The following is a 16,819-nucleotide window of genomic DNA, read 5'->3' on the forward strand; positions in this document are numbered from 1 at the left end:
AGTTTGTACACAACGATGGAGAAACTTAACAAACAGCAGTGGTCCACTGAAGAGACCAGCTACCTACTGGGAATCTGATCTTCCGAAGAGGTACAGAGGAAGCTGGAGGGGAGCAAAACCAAACGAGTAGCGATTCAACACAATCGGCCGTTGTTGTTGTCGGTGTGTGCTGTGAGGGGTTTCCGCGCGGTTTGGCTTTATGAAGCAGGCACGCAAACGGTTACGTCATGACGCAAACGATGACGCAGCACCAGTCAGAGAGCACCGATCGATCGGCAGAGAGGGAGTATCGGCCGATATCGATCGGCAGAGAGGGAGTATCGGCCGATATCGATCGGCAGAGAGGGAGTATCGGCCGATATCGATCGGCAGAGAGGGAGTATCGGCCGATATCGATCGGCGGCCGATATCGATCGGCGCATCCCTAGTAAAGGGGCTTCTCTGTTTATTTCATGTCCCTCTTTGACCAGTATGGATGTGATTTTGGTACATCTTCCTGCACTGTACACTGTACAAGTGTTTGAAATTGGCATACTTATTCTTCCCCTTTTTCTTCCTCAGCTTCTCCCTCGGGCAGGGCTCTTTTGTGTTTTAAGTTGTAATTGGCGTTTTATCAGGCCCTGGAGACCGGGCAATGGCATGTTAGAGGAGTCACGAAGTCATGCATATCAGTGTGTGTGTGTTGTGTGAGCAAGCGTTAAGCCGTTTGGGAGGCCTGTTATCTCAGTCTTGCTCAGTTAAGCAGGTTCAAAGTGACCTGAGTTCTGGATCAAAACTAATCTCATAACTAAATACTCAAAGGTTTAGCTCAACAATAGCAACAACAGGGCTTTCGTGGCTGCTAAGGTTTCCCCCTCTTTCTCCTACTGAAAACTTGGCTGTCTACACCTCATATTCATACATATGATAAAAGACTAACAATAGCTTTCCTGCAGCGTGTTTACCTTTTTTAAAGACACCACAAATTCTGATTTCAGTATGGGCTGGTTCACTGCTCTTTTGGGTCAAGTATGTGAGCAGAAGAGGCCGACAAAAGAGAACAGAATAACTTGTTGGAGGAGCATGAGCTCATTGTGTGGCTAGATTTGACTGTTTTTATCTGAGGAATGGCTGACTTGATGTATAGTACTGAAGAAAAGACAGATAGTAAAGCAGGATTACAAGCACTCAGTCTGTTTTCTTTCTGTGGATGTGCTCTCTTATTTTCCTCTTATCTCATTCTACCTCATGAAACCTAGCCTTGAAGTATGATAAATCGGGTCAAGTTTGGCTGCAAGGATAACCTTGGACCGATGAGCACACATTCCTCCCACAGGATGGCTACAACATGTGTTGAAATGAAATCTAATAAATGTTTGTTGCAGAAACATAGAGACTGGATGACCTTTTGGCTGATGGGAGCAGGCGTATACTGGCGGCTGTTTGACGATTAGTTTTCATAGTCTGTTTCCTGTGCCCTAATGTACAGAGTTTGTTCTTTCTAAATAAGAGAGTATTGTTATCCAATGTCTGTAGGAGTTTGTGTGTCTGTGTGTTTGTTCACACATAATTGTATGGTTTGTCATGTTGCAGCATGCCATGTCTCTTAAGTCTGTGTCTCACTCAGAAGCCCCGAGGGCCGATCTGAAACTCGGTCCTTGGAAATGCTTCCTGACTGTCTTTGTGGAACCATCAATGTGAAGGCGGAAGAAACATATTTTGAGTGGCAGATATGGAGATGAGGGTGTTTGTTTAAAGTGTGACTCACAAACCCTTATAACATGAAGGAAATCTATGGAGACAACAAATAACTACTTGAAAACTGAATGAACAAGGTCTTAGTGTATTTATGGTTATGATTTGTTTTAGGGCTAAAATAGTAGATGTGGCGCGCTAACGCGTAACTTACAGTGTTGTTATAGAGCAGGTGATGAAAGCAGGAGAATGAATATTGAAAACATTTAAATGTGGTAATTAACTTCAGCAAAGCCAACATAAAATAAAAGTGAAGACAGTTACAAAACAGTTTTTTAAAATTGTAATCTATTGGCGCGTTCACACCGGAGTACTTTTCCCACAATAGTTCATCAGAACTCAGATATATTTGCGTTCACACCAAAAAGCCCCCTGAACTAAATTAGTTCATCAGAACCATTTTTACCCCCTTTTTGCTAGAGAGCAGGGACTTTCGTGGGAGAAAAAGGTTCCTATGTCTGATTGGCTGGGCGGAATGCAAACCACGCCCCGTAAAACTCCCAAAAAGTTTTGTGAAGCCGCCATTTTATTATCCTCGCATTAGCATTATTAGCATTAGCATTAGCCCAGCGCACAAACGCAGAGAGACTAACTTATGGCAACACAAAAGAAAACATGGGAGCGGTGGAGATGAGGAGGTGTCGGCGTTCTGGCTATTTACTCGGAAGGCTTCAGTAGAAGCTGCTGGGAGTCCCAGCAGCTTCTACTGAAGCCAGTCCCCAATTCCGGGGACTTCCGGCCGGGGACTCCGGGTGGCAGTATATGCCGTGAAGTGGTTTGCGGCCTGCCAGTAAACCCAAAGCAGAAGAAGAAGAAGTGACGTCAGCGGCTTCATTTGCCTAATCCACCCCCAGGAACTCATTGTGGTGTGAACGCGATCTGCTTTAGTTCATCCGAACTAAAAGAGTTCTCATGAACTATCGTGGGAAAAGAACTTGGTGTGAACGCCCCCTACTGTTTGGGCCATAGATAACAGTATCTCAAATACGTTTTGTTGAAATTCACATGGTGTCGATAGAATAGATACATAAACACAAACAAAAACACAAAAAAAAAAAATGTGTTTGTTAAAACAAATGTAAATGCATGCCAGAGCTCATTGAGTCAATGGAGCTCTGGACTAAAAGGGAAGCACCTATTGTGTTTTCAGATCATCATGCCATGTCTTAATTTTTTCAAAAGTTAGTTAACAGGTGATGTATGTCAGGCTATTGAAAGCACAAATAAGTAATAACCGAAACTGACATGCATTTTATACAGTACATTGCCCAGCCACAGTGACCTACAAGCTGGAAAGTGCTACATGGTTGGGTGTTATTTAGCAGTGTATTCTATAATAAAGGTATTCTGATTCAGATTATTCAAACTAAGTGTGACCCTTTTTCCATTATAGTCACTTCATTTGATGTTGGACGTGGGCAAGTTGTAGCAGAGTGAGGCACTGAGGCTAAGAGACAAACGTGAAAGGAAGAAACATAAGCGATTTTTGTGACATCAATAAAGCCAATATAATTTTAACGTTTAGCTCCTGCTTACGCAATTCATACACACTGTGGGAGTCTGTTTTCTGTCCATAACATCGGACAAATTGGATTTGTCTGCATATCTAGTGTACTGTGTCCCTTTTAAGCCTGATTTGTTGTTTGCTCTGTCTCCATGAGGATGTTTTAGTGCTGTGGATTAGACTTGTGCCATGTCCTCAGAGACTCATAGAGGAAGACATAGAGATCTTATCAGTTTTCTCTAAACATTACTGCTCTGACTGACTGCTCTGTTGCTCCGTATTGTTTGCCTGCCCTTTCCTTGTTAATAGTCCGTGCAGGGAATGACCACAGACATCAGTGTTGCTGCCAGCTCTGCACTTCCTCTCTCCCCCCCCCCCCCCCCCCCCCCCCCCTTTCCCTTTTCTCCCCGACTCATCTGTCACCACGCTCGGGTCGCCTGGTCTTCAGTGGTAAAGTTGAACTTGTGCTGGGCTGCCTGCCTGCTCTCGTTCAGGCTACAAATCAGACATGGACGCACTCACCAACTGTACGCCGTGCGATGCCCACACACGTCGGCCTGCTGCTCTGTTTCTGCCACATGCCACTACTTTACAAGCTTGGCACTGTATCCTCTCTAAAGTTGATTTGATGGCTAACCAGATACTGTTATCAAGACCAGTCGGGCCTTGTATTGGCTCTGAATAATTCAATTTGCTTCTAGCTTCAGGCTGGGCGATTGAAGGAAGGCATTATGTAGGTCTGTGAGAGTACATACCAAGTGTGTCCGTGTCACTGGGGGATGTGCCAGGAGAGAGACCGAGGCCGGGCCTGAACAGCCTGTCTGTACAGCCTGAGCTCTAATTATCAACCCGGAGAGCTGAAGGGATCGAGGGAGAATGGAAGAACGAGGGTGAGAGAGAAAGAGAGAGGCAAGTGTATCTAAAAAAAGCCTAATCACACCCCACGGTGCAAGCTGCTGCTATGGCACCGATTTAGAACTAGTGGAATTTCACAAACAGGGTATACAGATCTAACTTAACTAGTGTGTGTGCCTTGTGTCTACTTAACATTCATCATGGCTTCTGCATGTCTTGGGAGAAAAAGAATCGGCTGACGATGCTCATCCAGCTGACCTGGTGACCAATTGGCCATCCAAATAGTTTCTGTTTTCCCTCATTATATATCCAATTACTAGTATGTGGAAGTGTTAACCATGGTTGTTCAAAAAAGGAAACTTGATAGAGGACATCACATTTCATTTGTAAAGAAGATCTGGCAAGCTAAGTTAGTTAAACAGAGGAAGGGTTTTTAAATACATTTTTTTTAAACTAACTAATGATGAGCAGTGCTTGAATTTGGCCTGCGCTCAGGGTTACGTAGTTCCTGGCACATCCGATGTTTGCCCCTGTGAGGACTCTTCTCATTTTGTACTAATGCCTACTTGTGGATGCCAGCAAACACAAAACCACAACTGAAAACATAAAAAAGAAAAAATGTAGATGGTTTTGTAATTTTGAAAAAGAAAGAACAGAAGACTTGGACTTGGAAGAAACTTCATTGAGTTCAAATACTCAACTATTTTTTTTTTAATCAATTCATCTTTTTTTCTCACGCAAAAATGACAGGATATACTGGGCTTTTCTGTTTTATATATCATACTAAAGTGAATTTGTTTGGGTTTTGGATTAGCAAAACGGGACAATTAAATACATCTTCTTGGACTTTGAGAAACTTGGTTAGATTTTTTTTTAACTTAATAGACCAATCGCTAAACTGAATAATAATGGGCAGATTAATCAACATTGATAGCAAAATATATGCATTAATCATACCATAATATGTTATCTAATATGTGCTGTGGCTGGTTAAAATGAGGATCATCAAAGAGGAAAATTCATTTTGCCAAGTGTATTGAATTGTCAATTTAGATACCAAGAGCATTATCAGCTATTCATACATGTTCTTAATAAGGACCATAATATATGATGATATGGACATCTTGCTGCTGTGATTTTGAGAAACACTTTTATATGAATATGTTTCCAAGGTTCAAAGTAAGATAATTGTCTTCAGATTTTCCTGTGCTTCATCTCATGCTTTTTAACACCCTCTTTGCCCTTGGGAGCTTTTTCCCCCTAAGATGATGCTGATTTCCAGTCACAGACAGGCTTAAATATTCATGAACTCATGACAGGATGTCAGAGGGTAGAGCACAGATGCTTCAGTGTCAGGGTAGTGAGAGTCTGTGTGGTGTCACTGGGTTCACTACCTATTGATTTTCTAAAAAACGCTTTACTAAAATGTTATGGCACCATTACATTGTTTTCATCTTGGATTTATGCTTCTGCCATTATGCTGCTGCCGTGATGAAATGTGCACTCTTTGTCTGGAAGGATTAGTGTATTTGGAAAATAGAGATATCTCCTCACTTCCTGTTGTGTATTCTGTGTTGACGGACTCTCATTCGACAAGCAACGGGACACCAGTGTGTGGTGTTAGCTGTGTTAGCAAACCATGCGATTCCCCAGAATAATAAGCCTGTTCAGTGTGTGACAGTTAAAATTATAAAACACCATGTTCTAGAATAGTTTGAGTACTTTGGGCAAATACCAAATACTTGAGTCAGTGAAGCATATGTTTATGTACAGTTTTGTTTGCATAATATGCATAGTTTTTTGTGTTTTTCCTCCACCATTTCTGCTGTTATACTCTGAGAAACTATGTTCTGCCCTTACTGGTCCACACTTCCATGCCTCTGTCACCTTATTGACCTCCATCTAGGATCTGAACACGAGCAACATGTTAAGTGATGGTAGGGATGGGTATCGAGAACCGGTACTAAGTCAGTACCAGATTGGACGGTATCGGTATACCGTTAAGCCGCTGGACAAACAGTGCTGCTATCGGTATATGAATTACGCTACTTCCTTAGTTTAAACAATTCTGGTTGGTTGGGAACCCTCATCCCGTGTGACGTATCCGGTTTGAGTACCACTCTGATTGGCCACTGTGAATGCCACTCGTCATCTCTCCTAACAGCGCTCTTATTATTGTGAGACTCCCGGGGGCAGACGCAACATCTTGCAAGAAACAGCGTCTCAAGGCTTCTTAACATTTAACAACCTATTAATGATGCATACGCATACCCACTTAACGGGAAGAAACTCAGCTAACAGACGATATGAACCATTTTACCTACACAGAACAGAAGTCCAACACCAAGTCTAAATCAACACTTAGCGAAACGGGCTAACGGAGCTAACGGCTACTTTAGCACATAACTGGCAAAAGCGATCTTTTGTACGTCATGTTATCTGCACAAACGATTCCACAGATTCCATTGGTATAAGTCTCATCACTGTACGACCAAAACTCACTGAACTAGCAGCCAGGAAAGAGCAAGAAAACAACTTCACTTTACGTAGCCATGATGATAATTATGTCTTACCTTTGCTGTTTTGTGATCAAAAGTTGTGTTCAAGGGCATAAAAACGGTTAATCCAATGTCTCTGTGTTACTTTAAAATGATTACTGATAATCCATCATTACAATTATAAATAATAAACGGATTATAATGGTTAGCCGACCGGAGCTTCCGGTTTAGCAGGTGCGCACGCAGCGTCTCGTTTGAACTGAATAATGGTCATGTTTACATGGATTTACGAACTGCCCCTAATTACCGCCCCCCTTCCAGAGACACACTGTCAAACACACTCATACCTGCTTGGTATGACATTGAAAAAGTTACATTAAATAATAAATTACAATAAAATGACTGTTTAATCTTTACATCGTGTAATCATGTCTATAATTTTGAGCACCAAATTATTGAAAAGTATCGATAAGAGTATAGAAAAATACCGGTATCGATAAGCAGTATCGGTATCAATAAAATCCTAACTATACCCATCCCTAAGTGATGGTTTGAAGGGGCTGTTGGTCATGTTCCCTCGACTGCAACACACACCCACACACCGTTTTCTCTCCACAGGCAGTTCCACCAACCTCTGCGTGAACAGCAGACCTGCTGAGTGAAAGCAGTGTTTATCGAACTGCTGTAACATGCAGCAACATGCCGTGTCCCTGTGTGTATGTGAAGGTTATTAGAGTGTGTATGTGATCAATCCAGCACCTCTTAGCTCCAGATCAATAGTGTTCAAAGGGAGAGGCTTGACTAGAGCCCGGGGAAAGACAGGACCTCGACCTTATCTTTGCTGCCGTAGCAATACTGAAACACCGCTGACTAACTCTGGTGATTAACAGGCTCTGCCAAAGTATAAACAGAGTTGGAAATAAGGCTGCTACTTTTGTGATCTTATAAACATGGTAAAAGGGGTTATGTACTGGTTTTCAGGTTTCGCCCAACAGTGTCTCCCTTTAAATATCATGCAGCTACTACAATATAGTGCCAAAATAATTTGCCTGTAAGATACCTGCTTTGACTTTGAAGGCTCCATCAGCCTTGTGTTTGTATCTGTGTGTGTGGGCTGTCAGACTCCTCTCTGCTCAGCTCAACACACTGACCTACTTCTGTTCCCTGACTTTGGTGCATCTGCGGCATGCATTTAAAATGCATCAAGCATGTGTCAGAACAGTTCATGCATTATACAGACGGTGACAGAGAAGATGTACTGTACATTCAAATTTAAAATAGCAAACCCTGAAATGTCAGTCTTGGTTGACTTTGCAATACTGCTGGTAGCAGCAAATGCAGTTTAACACTACAGGTTCAAGAATACTGGGTCAGCAAAACAAACTATTGTTTTTAATGAAGATATCATGCAATAAATTGCCTTTTTCATCATTCTGTAAGCAACCATGATTCGATTAACTGCTGCATACGGTATGAGTTTGTAAACATCGAACATACAAATAGTTGGTTTCTTCCCTTAGAACCTGGAGGAGTGCAGCCTGTCACCGGCAGCTGTCCATCTTACAGCTAACTCACTGTGGCCTCTCCTTTGTCCTGTTCCATCTTGCAATTTTTTTAACTGATCCACTATCAAAATATGCCAAAAAAGACTGAGCACTAGTGTCAGATTAGAGCTTCCTGCCCAACAAAAGGCATTTCTTGTGACCATTTCCTTATAGAAGTCAACTTGTGTTGCACCAGTTAAACGCTTTAAATTTGAACCTGCAGCAGTAGCACATTTTCTTATTGTATTAACTTTATACAGCATTTTTTCTCCCAGTTCTTAATACTGAAAATATTTGAATATTGATGTACTTTCACACACTTTCAGAACTTGTACGTATAAATATCATTAATATGAGGTCTTGCTGTGAGCATGAGAGGAGCTGGGTATTTGTGGTGCTCTCGCATACAGGGGGAGCAGATTGAGAGGCTCACAGGACTGAGAGGTGTCACAGACAGGCCTGCAGCGCTGCACAGTGACATGCAGAGTGTTCAAAGCTGTTAAAGTCACACAATACTCTGTTAAAGCTGAACGTTAGACACATCTCACGCGTCTGATCCTTTATTGACAGTCTCACATCTTGTGACCCTTCCCTGAACATTCCTTCAGTTCCTACAGGTCCTTGCTTCACACACACACGCACGCACACACACACACACACACACACACATTAATCCTTGTATTTTGTGCCTATGTGTTAGCTTGTGCCTCGTGTTGGGACTGAGAAGGAGTAGAGAGTAAACGCATACAACAGTAAATAGGGCTTGGAGCAGCCTGGTACTTTGAATGCTGGAATTTTAAGGTGTTTGCACTATAAAACGCCATCTGTTGTGCACTGCCACAGTTTTGTCATGGCTACCTCAGAATATAAATTATGAACATTATATTATACATTCTTCATCAAAGGCTGCCAAGGAGGAAGAGATACCTGCTGTCACCAGTGTTTGTAGAGTGAATGCTAATGGGGAAAGTTTCCGTGTATTGCCACCCAAAAATGTATTTTCATGTTGAATACTCCAGGGGGATGTTAGGAGGAGGATGTTGTTATTGAAGTAATCACCATGCTTCTTGATAACTAGATAGTATTGAGCTTTATGGTTCGAAATGAATCTGTTTATGATGTAGATTTTTTAGATTGTATCAGTAAGGTAGTATATCAGAGCTGTAGCATTTATAAGAAAAATCTGCTTATTATTATCTTTATTAATCATTAAAGCCCTGCATAATGTCTTCGAGGGACCAAAACCCAACAAGATTTAATGAACTGATGATATATTAAAACACTAAATAAAAGAAAAAACTTCCATTTGTAAGAAGTTGGAGCTATTTCTGCTTGAAAAATGACTTCAAATGATGACAAATAAAAGCAACACACTCACAGATCAGTAGCTGAAATAAGATGGTATTTTTGCTTGAAAATCACTTAAAGGGTTATTTGATTATTGAAAATGTTGCAGATTAATGAATTGATTTATTGACCGCTTGTTCAAAGTGCACAATTATCTGAACAATAACACTGTCATGCAGTAAACACTCTGAGCTTTGTTTACCTTTTTCTGTCTAACAGAGGTGATGGAGACCTGCTTTCATGGCACTGGATAATGTAAAGGAATGTAACGGTCAGTGCGGGATGAGGAATGTGTTGTCACATGCAAAAATACGCCAGCATGTGCGTGACGACACACAAAGACACTTGCTAATACTCGTTGTGCCCTTCAGTAACACGGCTGGTTAGGCCGCCCAGCACCTGTAGCTGCAGTCTGATGTGACTGTCAAAAGTCTGATAACACGAATAGAGGGAGGGAGGAGGAGGAGGAGGAGGAGGAGGGAGGGAGGAGGAGCGAGCGAGCCTGAGAGGTCTGATTCAACAGCACCTGCTCTGTGCAGTGCAATGACTCACATTTAGCTTAACAGCGACACATCACCTGAGTCCACTTGAGTCATTCCCCTTTCTGTCCCTCTTCCTCTGTTATTCTCGCCCTCCTCCTCCTCTAAACTCTGTCATGTCCCCCTGAAGTCTCCTGCCATCATCCCATTAAAACATGTACACCTTCAACTTATCACCACTCGTTTGTTATCCCTTCAGCTGGTCATATAAACATTCCCCACACTTGAACCTCAGTAAGCAAAGCGTGAGGACACAACCACGTGGAATTATGTCACCAAACACAACACATGTCGGCTCAGCTCACTGTCACAGTTGCGTGGATGCTGCCAGGAGCAGAGAAGGGTGAGCTCTTACATCAGGAGCTTTGGCTAGTGAGGATTGGGTAGGTAGGGCAGTGACTCAGAAGGAGGGGGTTGCTGTCTCTCTCTGTTTTTCAAGTAGCTGGAGGTGTGGGCGTCGTAAGAAACTGTGAAGTTAAGAGAAGGAAACTGGTCCAGGGTGGTTGGGAGGGGGCACGCTGATGCAGACGAGTAGAAACAGGCTGTTGCCGGGGGGGGGGGGGGGGTTTACACTGCTCAAGGTATACAAAAATCTAAACTTTAGTTACGTGACATGACATTTAAACTATTGTGTGGGTAAAATTTGTTATTTCCTACATCCATAGCACAAAAAAGCATTGCTCGCTCTGGGTTGCTGTTTACTTGGTAAGATGTGATCTGTGAAAGAATGCATAGGCTTATGTCAGCAGAGGTTTAAAGTTTACCTTGGCGAGTGGAAATGCTAATCCGCTGTTTGTTCTGCGTGTGAGCTTTGTACCCCTACCCAGCATGAGGACAACCTGGAGGGGATGACAAGATCTTAGTCCTTACCTGGTGGCTAAAGGCCAACTGCTGACTGCCAACATGCAGCATTTGTGTTCAGAGTACCTCACAGTCCATCGCACAGGCTTTCATCTCTTAGAGAAGTGAGACCCCTACTGGCTAATGTGAGTGCTGTCACATGAGAGGTGATGGAGGCAGAGAGCATTATGGGATTCAGACTTCATTGGCTTGTAGAGTTGCAGTTGGCCTGACTCAGAATATGCAATAAGATAATTGATTATTTCCCTGGGGTTCAGACAATAGCACAGGTAGCTTCCGTATTCTGACATTTTATCGATGAAAGATAAATTGAAAAAACAACTCTCAAATGAATCAACAATGAAAGTAATTGAGTCATGTACGTCAGTCATGTCTTGTATTTTTGTGTTTTCTCTGAAATATTAACCATGTGTTCATTTAGAATTCTGATGCAATCTTAATGTTATATTCCGGTGACCAATAATGCCAAGTAATTATGAACAAAATGATATTAAACCACCTCTAGCTTTTGGCATTCCAGTTGAGATTCACATGTGATCTGATTTTCATATCAGTCAGGGAAGATTTACTGACCATAATGTTGTTGTTATGGTTACTTCTGTCAATCTCAACCCCCTGCATGTTGTCAAACTGATCAGAATCTGATCAGCTACTGGAGTTTTGGCTGTGTGCATTTCTAATTTGTGTGGGTTTTTCATCATGTTTGGAAGACTGCTCTTCATCCCTGTTTCTTCTTTCTCTTCACTTTCACACAGACAGCAGGAGCCAGCCTCAGAGGAAGACAGGACTCAATAGACAAAAGCAGCAATAAAGAACAACAGGCTAACATCACATCCAACAATATGCGCATCTGACACACAACTGGTAAGTCAGGCCTTGTCTTTGCAATAATAGCTTGTTTTCAGAGGTCTGACGGAAGTAAATGTGAGTCTGTATGCCTGCAGGGTTGCACACTTAATGTTTCTATTCTCTTGTAATACGATTACAGTCGCACACGTCGCAGTTAAGTGAGCAAATATGATCATCATTGCTTATCACCATCCTCCATTGGTGTGCTGTTTTTCTTTCAGTTTCAGTTGTTTATCGATTTTCTTGTTTTTTGCCAGCAGTATTATGAAATAAAAAGCTGCCTTAATTTTTGTGAAACTTGTTCAAGAGTGTAGCCGTGACCAAGAAAGATATGGTTATATTTTGGAGCGATTCCTAACACACATTACTTTTCAATCACTGTGTGGAAATGACTTTGGCAGAGGGCTGTGCTTCCTGAGTGAACTTCTAATTGTGTTAAGCCCCTTTTACACATGTAGGGTAACCCTGCATGTGTATGTTTTTATGTTGATTCTTTATATGAGACCTTACATGTCCAAATTGTTCAATCCAGTAATCAAATGGATGTTACTGTGCCAGCTGTCAGCCCTTGTGTAACTAGAACAGGGGCATTAACTGTGGATGATATTTTCATGTGGATGGTGCAAAACCCAAAGAAAAATAACTATCAAAAGTCAAGAAGAAGGCATTTCTAGCAACACACCTACCCAAATGTCCATAATAAGAGACTACAGGATTTGGATATTTCTGTATGTAAGGGTGACGTGCGACAAATTCACAGGCGAAAATAGATTTAGTTCTTTATGACCACATTTTTTTGAAAATAAAACATAGTTGTGTTGGACTCTTGCCCATCATATAGTATGTTTACATGATCACAGCATTTACATTAGTTTAAAAAGATGTGTTGTGAGTGTTTTGTTTTACCTGTAGACAAAACCCCCAAGTGATATAGCCCAGAGGCACCCCAATCAAACAAGAAGACATGCATAGGTATTAGACCAGGAAGTAAGGTAATTACAGACGTAGGACTTGATAAACAGACAGACTCAGACTTATAAATACAGACTGGCTATTGCTTCCTGTGTACTTATTCTCTGCTGTCAAACAATAGGAGGGAAGTCGACCTGATGTAGTGCTGTTTGCACTCGGCTTAGCATCTGGGGAAAGCAGCTAATGGCTCACGCACCCACACACGCATGCACGCACACACAGAGGCCTGCATTGTCAAGCACACAAGAGATGTCTTTGCTGGCCTAGTAGCTTTGTAGTTTTTCACTACTGTCTCCATTTATGCCTTTGGCCAAGAATACTCTCTGAAGAGTTTTCAGTTATGGCTAGAGAAGAATATTCATAAATATTAAAATAATCCATTGCTGATACTTTCGTTTTTGCTATGAGAAAAGTAATGAACAAGAAAATTAAAATGTATTTTGTGCATCATTTAAAATCAGTTTTCATGTTGAAACTACTTAAAGGTGGGGTAGGTAAGTTTGAGAAACCGGCTCGAGATCGCTAGAATTTGAAAATACACAACCGGAGAAAATCTGCCACTTCCTTATAGAGCCCCTCCTCCAACACACACGAACGCACACATGACCAATGAGGGCACGAGATAAGTTTGTGCCCAGATGGAAGGCTGACAGGCAGGTAGGCCATCCAGTTATTTGAGCTGGGCCGGCTAAAATGATTGGTCGTGCTTTTTACAGTACTACGGCTTCCACAGATGACATTTTTTTATGGATTTTTTTTGTCAAAGCACTTAAGATATTCATTGCTATCTGGATGTTAAGAGCATTCCATGGAATATAACAAAAAGTGTATCTCGAGCCGGTTTCTCAAACTTACCTACCCTACCTTTAAGGATTGTCTGATTTTAAAATAAGAAAATATAGCCGCAATGTTGAGAATTGATTTAATCATTTAAGTCATTTACAGAGTACACTTTGGGCTATGGTAGCTTGTGTTGGGTAATTCACAAATATATATTTGCAAGGATCTTCTTTGTATGATACTGGCGTCAGGAACTCTGGATTATTAATCAACACTCAAGTCTTGGGAAGAACAAAATAACAATAATTAACCAAGACCTGTGAATAAACCTGGCTTTCTGACGATTCGATCTACTACATCAGTATTGAAAATCCATTCACTGTTGAAATTGGTGATAAACATCTTCTCTCTGGTCGCCAGTCGACGAAGAAAAGACAAAGGAATATTTCCTGTGTTGAGATCGATCTGTAGAGTCAGTAAGGTGACTGTAGTTCAGGTGTAAGCTGTTCAGCGTTGTGACTTCTACTGACCGCTGCTCTTTTCAAACCCCTTTCACAGAGGATCTCTTCCTAATGCCTAAGCTCCCCCTGTCTTGTCCTCTGTCGGGTGTAGTTAGTGACAGGCTGTGAAAGTGTACGTCCATATGGCCTTCGCGGGCCTGCTGGGACGACTGTCAACACTTTCACTTCCATCTCAAGTTCAGTTGTGCCTATTTTTCTCAGTCGTTGACCTTTGCTGTCTTTTAAGAGATGATCCTGAGAATCCTTCTATTCTAGCCAGTAGGTGGAGCTACTGTTACAAACTGAGTGATGTGAGGTGATCATTGTCAAGATGAGTTGCAAAATCACTGATATAATTTGTGTTTCCAGAGGGCCGGGCGGGCTTTGCTGCAGCTGAGGATGATGAATGGTCTCGTTCGCTAGAGCTAGATGGTGTGGGAATGATGAACCTCCATAATGGCCAGTCAATCATCACCACCACGGCTGCATCAGTCTCTGAGGTGAGCCACGCCCACTCACCACACCTGCATCTCCTCTTTTCACAATATATCTTGTGCTACTTCTCCTAGACTTTTGCCCCTCAGAATTCTAATGTACCATGTTTGAGTGACTGGATGTAGCAGTGTTTTCTATGGCTAAAATATGATATTAACATATTTTTCAAATGACATATTTAACATCTGTGCTATGACATCATGTTGGGTTTTTAAGCCTCCTATCCCCTACATACCTCACCTCTCTCCTCTGCTTGATACTTATATTTAACAGCACAGCCATCACTCCTCTCACCTCGCAATGTGTGTTTGTGTTTTCTAGAAGAGCAGCAGCTCAGAGTCTCTCAGCGATCAGGGTTCCTCAGACCTGAAGAAGAGTTTCGATGCTGTTGTGTTCGATGTACTGAAGGTCACCCCCGAAGAATATGCAGTAAGTGAAGTTTGTCTTATAGAGGAGGAAATGGGGTCAGAGTTGGGATCATTAATAATTGATGATGTTTGGCAGTGCCAAGCAGGCTCTGATGGATTTCCTCTGGCTGCCTCTGCACAAACTTTCCATGGCATGGACCAACAGAAGAAGCATTTCTGTTGCATTGATCTTAGCTTTTTGTGAGAAGTACTGATGCTCAGGATTGACACATAATAAATAAATAAATAAAAAGCATGTTCCTCATTATTTCTCTAATCCTGTATTAATGCTTTTATTCCAATGTTATACCACATTCAACCACAAGAGGGCACTCTTTATCTTCTAAATCCAAGAGTGTCTTCATTTTACATATTTCCAAGCTGTATCAAGGCACTTAAAGGTTCAATCAGTAAAATACCATTGTCACTATTACCTGCTTGTCAGGACATAACCTCTCTAGCAAAAGACGTGTTGGACTATTACAGACATGCTTAAATGTATCCTTACAGTTCATTGAATGAATGCTTTATTCCTCCTGAAAAGTGAAATTGTCTTGTATGCTTGCATGCCATTGTGGTTCCATAGAATCAAGCCACCTGGCTGTAAAAAAAGATGAATTATTCTTTATTTGACCAGGATAATCTAAAATGTCTTGCTGTTGGTGCCCCTTAGAAAGGAAAACAAACAATGGTTATATTCTCATTCTCAACAGAGAAAAGGAGTCACTGGGCTGTTTGATATTCTATGTGCACACACTGAACATGAACCAGAGAAGCAAAGGGGATAGTTGTTGGAGGAGATCAGAGAGAAAACAATAGATAAGCATCCAAAGAACTGTAGCCAACTTCCCAGGGTGTTGTCGCGAGAGGAAAATCAACCCCAGATTGAACAGAAGGATAGTGCGAATGGTAGAATAAAAAAAGCAAGGATAACTGCCAAACAGATGCAAGCCGAGCTCAAGGTCAGGGTACGTCAGTTTCCGCGATGAGAGAAGACCCAGAAGGACTCCCATTTTTGAAAGAAAAACATTAAAAAAAGCATGCCTGGAATTTGCTAAAATGCATATTAACAAGCCACAATCCTTCTGGGGGGAATTTACTAGATTTGAAATGAACTACGATGAAACATGAAGGATGCTGGGTTTTGATTTGGGAGTGCTTTGTTATGTAATATTCATATAGTACCTTGAAATTGTTCAGGGCACAACACAATCTTAAATCTATCAAGGTATTTTGGAGGAAAATTAACTGCTTAGTGAAGGAAAGCTGTTTTTCAGTCACAGATAATGGATAGTGACCCTAGTCATGGATAATGACTAAACAAATGCAGCTAATGACACAAAAGAATGGATTAAAAAACACTGGACTATTCTGAAGGGGCTTTCTAAGAGTCCTGTTCCAAATCTTAACAAACATCTGTTAGGAGAGCTGGAAAAGGCCATCCTCAGAACGACAGCTGTTTCTTGAAGTATCAGATTAACGTTCTATCGTTTTTTTCCGATATCATTTTAACTTTTATTATTTCAACTGTTACGAAGAAGTCCGATTTATATTATATATATAGAATAAACAATGGTAAGTTGCATTATGATTTGACCCAGTTTGAACATAGCAAGTCTAACAACTGTTGTGTTTTGTCTCCACCAGGGCCAGATTACGCTCATGGATGCTCCTGTGTTCAAAGCCATCCAGCCAGAGGTGAGCTGCACTCAGATCTGTTTAGAGGAGTGGTGTTGACGGTTTTAGTTATGACATGTAGCGTGAGAAATTAACACATTGTTTTTCATTTTGAGCTTGAGGTGTGACATCTCTAAAACTGCATGTGCAAGTCTGGAACACATTTCCTCACACCTCACATTATACAGCAATGACACACAAAACAGATGTTGATTAGTCAATTACAGATAAGTTGACCATTTATATACCTGCATTCA

At 41.5% G+C, this 16,819-nt stretch overlaps 1 protein-coding gene across 3 annotated transcripts in view; it reads left to right on the forward strand.

Moving 5' to 3' along the window:
* ralgps2 (Ral GEF with PH domain and SH3 binding motif 2) overlaps nucleotides 1-16,819 on the forward strand; it is a 66,890-nt gene that overhangs the window by 10,561 nt on the left and 39,510 nt on the right. For 2 of the 3 annotated variants that reach the window (XM_034147580.1, XM_034147582.1), the window contains exons 2-5: nucleotides 11,638-11,746; nucleotides 14,353-14,483; nucleotides 14,800-14,907; nucleotides 16,533-16,583. In XM_034147580.1, the coding sequence (XP_034003471.1) occupies nucleotides 14,424-14,483; nucleotides 14,800-14,907; nucleotides 16,533-16,583 (219 nt within the window). In that variant the 5' untranslated portion in view covers nucleotides 11,638-11,746; nucleotides 14,353-14,423. The remainder of the gene's footprint in view (nucleotides 1-11,637; nucleotides 11,747-14,352; nucleotides 14,484-14,799; nucleotides 14,908-16,532; nucleotides 16,584-16,819) is intronic. The other variant, XM_034147581.1, reaches the window with a different exon arrangement.

Source organism: Trematomus bernacchii, unplaced genomic scaffold (assembly GCF_902827165.1).
Source record: "Trematomus bernacchii unplaced genomic scaffold, fTreBer1.1, whole genome shotgun sequence".
NCBI classification, from domain to species: Eukaryota; Metazoa; Chordata; class Actinopteri; order Perciformes; family Nototheniidae; genus Trematomus; species Trematomus bernacchii.